At 30.3% G+C, this 12,868-nt stretch overlaps 1 protein-coding gene across 1 annotated transcript in view; it reads left to right on the forward strand.

Annotated features, from left to right (window-relative positions):
- Window positions 1-12,402, forward strand: part of LOC129956487 (ornithine aminotransferase, mitochondrial-like) — a 66,939-nt gene extending 54,537 nt beyond the window's left edge. The window contains exons 4-9 of the mRNA XM_056068406.1: window positions 37-260; window positions 1,917-2,089; window positions 4,888-4,966; window positions 7,050-7,163; window positions 9,158-9,296; window positions 12,137-12,402. Of these exons, the coding sequence (XP_055924381.1) occupies window positions 37-260; window positions 1,917-2,089; window positions 4,888-4,966; window positions 7,050-7,163; window positions 9,158-9,296; window positions 12,137-12,297 (890 nt within the window). The 3' untranslated portion in view covers window positions 12,298-12,402. The remainder of the gene's footprint in view (window positions 1-36; window positions 261-1,916; window positions 2,090-4,887; window positions 4,967-7,049; window positions 7,164-9,157; window positions 9,297-12,136) is intronic.
- The last annotated feature ends 466 nt before the right edge of the window (window positions 12,403-12,868 follow it).

The following is a 12,868-nucleotide window of genomic DNA, read 5'->3' on the forward strand; positions in this document are numbered from 1 at the left end:
TAATTTTTATACAATCTCATTTTTTTTTCTTTGTAGGTGTTGAAGCTGGTGAAACAGCGTGTAAACTAGCCAGAAGGTGGGGTTACGATGTAAAAGGCATTCCAAAGGACCAAGCAAAGATAATATTCGCCGAAGGAAATTTCTGGGGGCGTACCTTAGCAGCCGTTTCGAGTTCAACTGACCCCAGCAGTTATGAAGGATTTGGACCCCGTATGCCTAATTTTGAGTTGGTGCCTTACAATGATTTAAATGCTTTGGAGGTAGGATTCTGTATTTATTACACTGCTTTGAAACTTAACTATAAAATTTTTAAAATGTTCGAATTTTAGAAAAACATATGAAAAAATAAAATTTTAAAAATAATTTTAATTAAACTGATATAAAATTACCGTGTATTATCTTTTTTTAGTGTATTTCAAATTTTAATTAAAAAATTGCTAAGGTCTTTATGCGCTATAATGTGTTGCTAAAAATGTGGGTAATGTGAAATCTGTGTGAAATTCAACTAATTTGATACTGATTCTTAAACAAGAAAAAAAAATCATCGGAATAATTTTTAAAAATTTAAACGAGCTTTGGTTTTAATTTGAATAATTTTGAATACATGAATTTTATAAAGCTATTGAAGGCATAAATTTAAATTACCTTGAAAATAACTTAAAAATCCCAGTCTTGAAGATCCTAGGCAGATACCTATTTTGCCTATTGGATGATTCGCCTGCAGATCTATACAGTATTTTAGGTATTCAGACAGTGACAGAAGCAGAAGCGTATTTTATCTTAATATATGCTATCATATTCATAGCATATTTGTATAATAAGTGTGAAAGCGAAACACGCCAGCTGTATGGAGAGTGTTCAAATCAGAGTGAAAGGATTTCGTAGTTTCTTCAACAGTACCTTTATTTACTCAAACGGAAATATATATATATATATATATATATATATATATATATATATATATATATATATATATATATATATATATATATATATATATATATATATATATATATATATATATATATATATATATATATATATATATATATATATATATATATATATATATATATATATATATATATATATATATATATATCATTAACTATTTAGAAATTAACTATTTTCCACTGTTAGTTTTGGCACCCTGAAAGAAAAAAAAAAAAATACAATGTCTCTATGGATTTCAATGAAAATCACATTTTGAAAATCGTATCCTATTTTATTCATAATTTTCGAATAATTAATATTTTTTACTTGACTTTTGAATCATACTGTATATTTTATCAACTGCCTGCTGAGGCTTTTTCATATTATATATTTATGTAACTATTAATTCTTTATTAACCAGGCTATGAATGCTTTGTACTAATGAGTTGTTTTTGGACCGATTTCTTTTTCAAACGAGGGGTGCAAGTTATCGTTGAGGATGCATCATGAATTTCTCGTTTGGAAAACAAACCGTTCAAAAACGGCCCATTGATATACAAAAAGTTCTATTTCAAACGAGGGGTGCAAGATGTAAAGCAAATTATCGCTAAATATGTCCTCGCTTTACATCCTGAATTCCTCGTTTGGAAAAGAAACCGATCCAAAACCGGTCTGTTAGCACACAATTTGCACTGCCAGGTTGGGCTGGTTTAGTATTCGGAGGGATAAATACTAATTCATATTTATCTTGGCTGTGAATGTTTTATACTAATTTCTGTTTCAAACAAGGGGTGCAAGATATAAAACAAGTTATCGCTGAGGATGTCTTCGCTTTACATTCTGAATTCCTCGTTTGGAAAAGAAACCGATCCAAAAACGACCCATTAGTATACAGCTTGTACGGCCGAGTTGGGCCGGTTTAGTGGTGAAGGGGATAAATAGCCTATCAATCATTGTGACACAATCATTGGTTTATTATATAGGAGAGACTAGCAGACAACAATGTTTGTGCCTTCATGGTTGAACCAATTCAAGGAGAAGCCGGTGTTGTTGTACCTGACCATGGATATTTGTCTCGAGTGCGGGAGTTGTGTACGAAATACAACGTACTTTGGATCGCTGATGAAATTCAAACTGGATTGTGCCGTACAGGAAAGTATGTATAATATGATAATTTATTCATAAATTAGTGGTTTCATAACTTTTTCGAACTGGTTAATTGTGTATTTGAATTCTGCGAAGACAAAACCTAATAAAAAATCAGCTGTTAGAAGAAGACTCGCAATATAGGATGAATTATCAAAATAAGTCTTTATTAAGATCCTGAGTAGTATTTGATTTAGGCATTTTTTGAGTTTCTAGGCAATTCACATTGAAGCTTCACTTTTAATCAACTAAATAATTTAGTATCATATTTCAATATATTCTTAAGTTAAGATTTATTTTATGTTAATTTATTTTAGTTACCTTATGAGAAAGTATATGCTTTTATAAACTTATTTACCAGCCACCTTTGACAACCAGCTTTTCGTTATGAATAGTAGTTATATTTAAATTTAATTAAATCTTATACATTTCTTGATGTTTATGTTCTTTTCAACTTCAAATTGTGACAAATATTAAAGCCGTGTTATTTGAATAGCCTAACACCTTTGTTGTTTATTGTGCACACGAGTTTTTTTAATGAAATCGAATACCAAGACAGCATAGTACCGTTAAGATCTTTAGTTTCTGCGTATTACATTACAAATTTCAAATCTTTTTTCCAGTTATGTAATTTCATTCCTGATTCCTCGCATCAGCTTCGTAGTTAGAATTTTTCTTCCTTAGATTTATACATTGGAAGAAAATCATACATATAAATACTTTATGAAATAATGAAATCGGTTTGAAATTCATTGCAATAATGAAAATTACTGTAGAAAATGATACAAAAAGTAATTTTAAGAAATTACCAAAATTTAGGAAATTTTGCAGTATTAAAATGGCATTATTTAAAAAGATGACTTTTAAATATGGAAATAGTGTAAAAATCAGATCTGTATAAAAAATATTTTTGAGAAGTAGCGCAAAAAAACGCCAAAATATGGCTTAATTTTTAATTTCGCTTTCAAAAGCAATTGGAAGCGGAAGTACTTTGTTACAGATTCAAAACATACTTGCGCCAATTTGGTTGTTCAAGATCAAGCGGTTTGGCCTGTTGGGCGCCAATACACACACATATTCTTCTTTATTATTAGTTGAGATAGAGTGTCTGTAAAAACTCTGTGGTCGTAATGAAACAGATAGAAATCTGACCATTTATCCTTGGCAAAGTGTTAAGATTATCCAATTAATTTATGTTCTTTATAAATTTAAGTATTTGATATCTACTCTTATAACATTATATTAATCAGCCTGTCAGAGCCTCCTCTCCCATCTCAGCTCCTCTAGGCAACTGCGTGAACGTGATTCATTGTCGAATGATAAATTCAAATCTGAATTCAATACTTGTGCACATTCGATAACTAACATCCTATGCATCCGATAACATGAATCGATATAAATCAATAGCCTTGGAAAAAATAGTCAGATATGCGGAGTCTCTTGTTTTTTTAAGTAACGCCAACTAGAGCCAGAGAACGACTTAGCTACTCACGCGTTACAACCCTTTTTACGGAGCGGACTTCATTCATGCATTTCAATCACTAATCCATAGATCGCAACTTAAATCTGAATCAGAGAACGATCACCTCTGAACCTGTACCCCCAGTGGTAGTACTCTCGACATGGAGTACTTAGTGACCACGACAGATTTATACGTGCGTCAGCCACCACACACACGGAGAGTCTTCGGCCGACGGGGTTCGAACTCACAACCTAATGGATGCGAGTGCAACGCCCTGCCAACCAGGCTATCCCGGCCTCGATATGTGGAAGTAATAATTTTAACTGAATGGTCATTTGAAATGTAATTACAATACTTATACACATTTAATAAATAACAGATGTAGTTGCTACTAGTTACAATCTTCAGTATTTAACAGAGTTAAATGGGGAAAAAATGAGTGCAATAAATAAATAAAAAACAAAGGATCTACTGGGTTGAATAGAAGAATTCTAAGTAAAGCTCTTTGAAAGAGAAGTTGGACCTTTGATTAGGAAGAAATGGCAATCAGAGTACAGTAAACCACAATCAACAGGTGAAGAGAGAAATGCTTTGAAACGTATGGATCAGATAGGTAACTATTCTTTTCTGAGTTAGGAGATATTTGTCACTTGTGAATGGATTGTTGACAGAAAAGTAAAGTGATTGGTTGTTCGCAGGACTGACATTAAAAAATTTAGCCTTGGAATGATATACTGCAGTTAGATATATCGTCTCAGTCCAAAGGGTCACAGCATTGGAAGAGAGATGGCTTCTTTATGTGATATGAACTGCATCGAAGAATATCAACAACAGCGTCGCTAGCTGTAAGATACGATGGCCCTTCGACTAAAATTGAACGAGCTGTGAATCCTTATTTTAAAAGGAATCGAGACAATTTCAACGAATGTCTCATTCCAATTCACAAGCCCTGTTTCCTAGAATCGGCCATTGATTGATCTTCGGCCTTCTAAGATGAACAGATTATTATTTTTTTTAAAGCAGTGTATGTATTGATTCAAGCGTTTTAAAAATAATTGTTTCCTTCACTTAAAGCAGTTTTCCAAGGTAAATATATAAGCTATTTTTAATCGTTAGGAGCTCTGGCATATGATTAGAGTGGACATGCTTTATATAAAATTGTATTTACATATATATATATATTCTGATTTAGATTAGGTTATCAAAAAATTATTATTTTCATTTTTTTTCTTGATTTTTGTATAAGAATGTGCTAAAAATATAAAATTTTTGAGCGCATTTCTAAATTTGTTTCAAAACAACTGCAAAATATTATGTCTTATCTTATATTTCTACTTCCCCTCTAGGTGGCTGTGTGTTGACCATGAAAATGTCAAACCAGATATGTTGTTATTAGGCAAAGCTTTATCTGGTGGAGTATATCCAGTAAGTGAAGATTTCAATTAGCTTAAATAATTAGCTTTTTGCAGTCTGTTTTTAAACTAAATTTCTCCCAAAGTGACATATTTCCATTTTTTTTATTTAAATAGAATGCAATGTGAAAGTATTTTAATTGTAAAAAAAATTCGTCGTCGAGATCTATATAAAACTCTACATTTGATATTTCCTTGAGTAAATTACGTTTTTGATATTATGCCTGTATTTGTTTGTGAATAATATAATTCAAAAACTCAATTAATTACAGGCCTGTAAACTTTTCATCAAATTTGCAGATTTCTTTCAAATTTTGAACAAAATTCTTTATCGTATGTGCATTTGTCCATCCTTCAATACCCACATGAACATGTGTGATAATTCAAACACACAAATAGTTAAGTAGAAGAAATGTAACAATATAAATTTTTTTTAGAATTATAACATGTGAAGGCAATGACTGAAAAACGTAATGTCTTAAGATTAAAAAAAATTAGTTTGTGCTCTTATCATCAAAACTACAGATTTGTATAAACCTTTGAATGGAATCAGTGGAAAGGCAGACCTTTTAATCTTAATTTATTGCCCTTTACTGCACTATTAAGTACGAATTAAGTCATATTTTGCTAAAATATTATAATGTCAAAGGAAAATCATTTCGTCAAGCGAAAAATATTACGGGGAATATCCAGAATCTGTTCCTTTAAGTAATTAAAAAAAATTTTAATTGCATACAGAAATACAATGCTTAGGTAATTTTTTACATAGTTGCCACTATTCTTGAAGCATTTATCATAGTGGGGCACGAGCTTTTGTATGCCCTTGTTGTAACCCCCAAGGGGGGTACCTCGAAAAGAGGATGATATGCTTCCGGTATGGTGGTTGGATCACGCCACCCTGGAGGGTATACAAAAAGGTGCGGGATCTGGCTCCTCCCATCGATGACGCGACGTACTTACTTCGGGAAGGGTTGTACCGTGGCCGGTGATGGCCCTTAGGACTCAACCACAGTTCCCGCTAGTGTTGCTGTTGCGGCAGTCCGGTCATTCAGTATTATTTATCCGTGTGCCTTGGGGCGGGTCGGAGAGTCAGTGACATGACTATGTCCTTGTTGTAGAAAGATGCCGGATGCGAAGATGGAAAAGTGAATGATTAAGTTAGCGAAAATCCCGTAACAGTGTCGTAACGGGAAATCTTCGGTTCCCTTTATTAACCTTCTATTCAACTTTTGCACTCAAATCATAAACAGTCAGAGATCGCCATCCATTTTGTTCCTTAATATGCACAATTTCACGTTCTTGATTGAATTGAAATTTCGCATCCACCTCCTTACCATCGAATCACTCATAGCGTAAACTTCTTAAATCCGTGTGTGAATTTCAACTAGTTTAGTGTTCTTAGGATTATGAAAGTGGATGGCTAAACGTAACTCGCATGTGGCAGGATATTCAATTTAAAAAAAAAAAAAAAAAACTCTCAACTTGCAGGCGACGCAATACTCAACGATCTAAAATATGACAAATTATTTATGAATGAATCAGCAATGTGGTCATGCATGCGTGAAATTACAAACGTAACGTTTCCGCAGTAAAAATTCAAAACGGAACTTAGTTTCTCTAGTGTTTAATGAAAGGCGTTCGGAGGTTAAAAGATTATTCTGAAATTACAACAAGGACAAAACTTAAGGTAAAACGATTTCAAGGATAGAACTTTAAAGTGAGAAAAACGCTTTAGATTGGGGGAGGGGCGATCGTGGCAAACTTTGCATATTTGGCAATCCGACTTAGAAATGGAAGGCATCTTCTGTTCATTAAAGCAATTATAGACATCAAGTGAATCTGTGACAAATGTCTGATATAATTCCAATGTATGAGAAGGGAGGTTACCTTCCTGATGGACTTTCTGGGGAAACTAGCCTAAATTTGCATCTCTTTTAGACAGAAACTCTCCAGCAGAATCCTTTCATCACAACGAAAATTTGTATAAGCAATAATTTTCCTTATAACTTCACTATTCTTATAAGATTCAATTCAAATATGGTATACTTAATTCCTTTTTTTTAATTTCATACTTTTCATTCCTTTTTATATTTCAGGTTTCAGCTGTTTTGGCCAATGATCCCGTGATGCTGGTGATTAAACCTGGGGAACATGGTTCGACCTACGGTGGAAATCCCTTGGCCTGTAAAGTTGCAATAGCAGCGTTAGAGGTAAATTAACATGTTAATGTTTATAAGTTCGTAGATTCTCTGTAAACTGCAAATGTGCTTGATGGAAAAAAAAATCGTTCAAAACATTCTGCAAAGTCAGCAATTGATTATAAAACTATCATATTGGACACGTCATTTCTTTTTAGATGATTATTAAGAAAAGATTTTTCAAATTTTAAATTTGGCTTTTCATTAAAAAATAATCAAAATGTTAGCGTTTTCCCTCAATAATTTTAGAGCTTGTTATTGCGCAAAAACCATTTTTACATCACTTTAAATTCAAAACACAAGCCCTTGAGAATTTATTTTATATTTTTTTATTAAATTTAAAAAAATAGTTGTAAGCTAGTCACTTTTATGGACCAGTTGATTCGCTGAGAATATTGATTATATTTCAGTTAAATCGGTTAGACGTGAATTCTCGTTTATGATTTCATCAAGTTATCAGACATTAAAACCATGCTATTTAATATCTTTACATATCTACATTTTGTACATAATGTGCATGAATTTTCCTAATGGAGACCAATCCCATGCCATCAATGCGCTTTTAAAAGCGTAATTATCTGGTTCATTTATTTTCAAACTTTCGAGTATTGCAAATTCACCTTTTATTCATTTTGTAAATCACACAGATATTAAACAAGCTCTTTCTTCCTTAGATTTCAAAGGATGGCAGAAAATCTCATGACAAAATATTTGATAAAACTATGAAAACAATTTTAATTTCAAGTCAACAATGATATATATTGTTGGAAAACAGAAAACAAATTTTAAAAATTGCCAAAAATCAGAAACAAATTGGCTTGCTTTTTAAATTGGCGTCATTAAAAATATATTTTTTAAAGAAAATTTGATACGATGCAAAAATTGTTTTAGTGCAATAATATTTTTGGAAGTTATCTCGGAAATAAGTTAAAATTCTACTTAAATTTAATCAATTGCAATTTTTTAAAATTCGCTCCGGGTTGTATATTTCTACCTTCCAAAGTATATATGTGCCAAATTTAGTCGCTGTATATGAAACGGTCTGGCCTATAGAGCACCAAGACCCATAAAGAAACATAGACGCACATTCATCTTTATTATTAGTAGAGATTGAAATTATTATAAATACAGAATAGACATGTAGGAACTCTTACAGTTTGGTGTCATCTGCAGCTAAAACTAGGAAAAGAAAGTGAAACCAATTTATATGCGGGCTAAGGAAGAAATGCTAAGACCGGCCAGTTGGCATAATGGATAATGATAGTCACTACAGTTTTTGCTGGAATAGTAGATAAGAGCAATTAGTCACAATTAGTACATTTAAAATGTTGCATATGATCAAAAGAGCCTAATTGTGATTAATAAAAGTTTTTTTTATGCTTCATTCCATTAATTTATATACACGTAATTTTTTAAATACTTGAACATCAATATAATTTTGTACATTCCATTTTTCAACAATGGGGTAAGGTTGTCCTTCTGGTGGAAAATTAGCTCGCATCTGTACCTTGATGAAGGAAAGTCAAGGAAACACTAACATTTAAACCGATTGAGAGTTGGGAGCGAGAATTGACCACAAGAGTCAATTTCTAGCTAAGCCGATTATCGGTATACAGGTTTTTGAGTAACGATGCTAAAAAAGCATAGTCAAAGGATAAAATATAAACCATATCCTTCTAATACATGCTTCTTCGGCATGGCATGCATTTACCCGGTAAACAATTAACGGATTCAAACATTATCTAAAATTACATGAAAACATATTTTACAAACTCTGTCGATGGAATTAAGAATCTTCATCAAACTGCATTAAAACTTAATATATCTCTGAATATTTAACCAAGTAGTCAAATGAAAATTATTATAAAAAATAAAGATTTAGCAAGAATTAATGGACGTTTCAACTACAGGTTCTGTAAATTATGTTCTAAAAGTACATGATCAATAAAACTTAATAAGATATATTATTTCCAGTGTGCATTTGAATTTTTTTTACTTTTCACCAGGTCCTGGAAGAAGAGAGATTAGCAGACAACGCAGAACAGCAGGGAAAATTCCTTCGCCAAGAACTCGAAAGATTGCCTTCGGACAAAGTTTTACTTGTCAGAGGAAAGGGATTGTTGAATGCCATCGTAGTGAATGAAGGTTAGTTTAGAAACTGTTATTCACTCTTTGAAAGTTATTTTGGCTGACATTTTTCTTTCTCTTATACGAAGTATAGAAAAAGTATAGTAATCGTTAAAAAAAATTCGAACTTGAGATTTGACGAATCTCCATGTTTTGGACTTCTCTCATTTCAAAAAACATATTGTTGGAAATGTCCATAACTCAAAAACGCTTTGAGTTAGACAGTTGAAATTTGGTGTACGGTCTATACACCAAATTTGTAGGTGTCTATCAAATTTTGAGTAAAATCCTTTTAGAGGAAGTCTGTCTGGTTGTTCGAGTATAAGTTAACATTTTAACTATAAAATGAAAATGACGCAGTGAATTAAATATATTAAATTTGGTATAGAATTTTGTGACTACAACTGTAGCTTTTTAACGAATTTTTGTTTCAATCCATTGAAAAAAAAAAAAAACGCATCTAAAATACATATTCGATTTTTGGATGTTATTAATCGCATGCCAGGGCTTAATCGCCAAATAACTTGCCAAAAATAGCAAGATAGATTCAGTAAAAATGCTAAATTCACGCCAAAGGTTAATATTTCGCAGCTAACGTAAGTCAATGCTGTGCAAGGCATTCTCTTGTAAAACAGTATTTGAGAAAATGTTCAGTGAGAACACTCGTCTAGTTCTTGTATATTGGACATACAAGAGTACTATAATCCTTGAAAATTTCGAATTCCATATTTTGAAGAATAATTGCGTTTTAATATGAAAATTTTTATTGATTCATATGTTGCCTATAAATTGCGACATGTTTGATTAAAATTTATATGAAATTCTATACGGAATAGATCATTGATCATGGAGCTAAATTTTTATCAATATATTTAAGTACATTGTACAGCAATAGTTGTTATTGTTTTTAATAATTGTGTTTATCAAATTTTAAATCGTTTGCGCCAGTAAAGGCGCTGCTGAAAAATAACGAAATATAAATGTTTATAAACTTCCATTTTATAAGGCAATATGAATTTTTAAATATCATATTTAATAAAATATTCTTGACACATCAGCTTTTTAAACAAAAGAAGTTCCAGTCTTTTTCTACTAAAACTAATTTTAAATTTTAAGCATCACGGTTTTAGACCATTTCAATGGTAGTTTTACTATTTCACCAATCAAAGCACATTTTTTTTTCTTGTATTGACTTTAGAATGATGTAAAATTATTCAGTTTACAATTTTATAATTTGATCAATTTGCTTGGAGAAGAGTGGGTTATACTATTACTATTTATGCTTAAAATACTATTCTGAAAGAATATTTATTTTACTAAATAGGATTGCACGGTGGAATATAAAAATGTATAATTCGTAATTTTTTTAAAAAAAGTATTTATTGACTCAAACAATGTAAAATATTTTCCTTTAAATTATTTAAAATATTTTCTAATTTGAACTATATGCCTATCTTTAACAGTTAATAAATCATTAATTACGAACAATCTATGACTAAATCTAATCTAGTCACCAATATTTGAATATCATCATCATAGTCGATTTTAAATCATATCAATGGCTACCTCTAAATCTATCAATCAAAGAACAGTCCTTATGCAAAGTGACCATTAATTAGCATAAAAATGATGATAGCCAACATTTTATAAATCGATCCGTTTTGTTTACAGAAGAGAGGAACAATTTTTTTATTTAAAATATTAGTTTATCAATAATATTTTACTAAATATGATTTCTTAAGGAATGATTTGTATAAAATATAGATTTCGCAATTTTTTTCACTAATATATTGTTGATTAAACATAAGACATGATTCTTTTAATCATTGAAAGCATTTTACCAATTAGGGATATATGCCAACCACTAACTTTTCATAAATTAATCACTTGTTCGTGATTAAAGTGAACACCAAGTGTAAGATCTATTTAATTCATTTATATAAGTTGTCCCAAAAACATGGAAACGGGGTTAAATTCTTTACCCATTAAAGATAAAGAATGATAATCATGCATGCAGATCGATTGACATTTTGTAAAATGTATTTTAGAAAAAACTCGTGCAAGAAGAAAATCGTCTGCATTTCACTACGTAATTTTTAAAAAAAATATTTTAATATAAATATTTGAAACGGCTAAATTATTGTTAATTGAAAAAAATAATAAATCGTCTGCGAATTAAGTTATTAGATTGTTGTTTGGAAAAATTATGATAAATTGGACAATAAATTACTTGTATATATTTGTTTGGTATTTTAATTTTTACGAATAAAAATTCCAATCTTAACATAAAAAAAGTTTCCTTAAGAATACATGAAGGTGCTTGTCCTAAACAAGCAAAAAGGGTTTTAATGTAAATATTATTATACATTTTATATGTTTATAAATAACAAATTTTATTTCTATTTTGGTATATGGTCCCTATGTAGTGCGTTCAATTTTCGATTAAGTATAACTCATTCTATTTTAAAGATAAGAATATGCATTTTTTTTTGTAATGATGTTACATAAAAAAGAAATGCTTTGTAATTGGCAAAATTTGTCTAGAGAGGTCACATAAAAATTTAAAAAGTGTAAATTTTGAAAAATTAACGGAGAATTTTTTTTATTAACATGGTTTTATTTCCTACCTTGTTTGAACTACTTTGCAATTTACATTTTCTCTTATCTATAATAGTTAAAGAATTAAACCGCATTTCAATCTTTGGGAACACAATATCGTTAATAAAAAGCAACTAGAGGAAATATTTATCTCATATCTAAAAGGAGAGTTAAAGAGATTGTAAATTTCGAATATTTATAATATACTTTTTATTCATGCCTGAAAAATAGAAATAACTATTTTTTAATTTTTTTTCCAGAATTGGATGCCTGGGATATTTGCCTCAAATTAAAAGACAATGGACTATTGGCAAAGCCAACCCATGGAGATAAAATTCGATTTGCACCTCCTTTGACGATCAGCGACAAAGAAATGACGCAGTGCATTGAAATTATTCACAAAACGATCAAGGCCCTTTAAAACGATTTATATATGTACGCACAGTATCTGTGTTAGTATTGGAAAATTGATTTTTATTGTTTGAGAAATTTATTTTGTACAGAATAAAAATTTGACTTTGCTTCACTTCTTTTCATTGAATTTGCATACATCTCCTGATTCCATATCCATTTATTTTGGTTATTTCGGTCAGTAAAAATTGATATTGTTTATTTCAGATCGAAATTTTAAAAAAAATACGAAACTTAATAATCATCGTATGTTTATTTCAAAAATTCATATTATAATTTATAAGTTAATAATAATTATCTCTTTTCCCATATTTTATTTAAATAAGTTGCCTTTTCTAAAGTTCATGGAAAGAAAAACGCGAATATATATATAAAATTTAATAAATTTTTTTTGGCCTATTTAATACAAAATTTGAATGTTTTATCTTTGTTGTAATCCAACTCATTCTAGATAGAAGTAAAGACTAAAATAAATTTCCATACTTTTATTCTTTATGAGCGGATGTATTCGGGAAGAAATTATTTTCAAGCTTTTCGGTAATTAAATTAGCTATTTAACCACAATTAAAAATTTTCATATA

This window comes from Argiope bruennichi, chromosome 11, assembly GCF_947563725.1.
Source record: "Argiope bruennichi chromosome 11, qqArgBrue1.1, whole genome shotgun sequence".
NCBI lineage: Eukaryota > Metazoa > Arthropoda > Arachnida > Araneae > Araneidae > Argiope > Argiope bruennichi.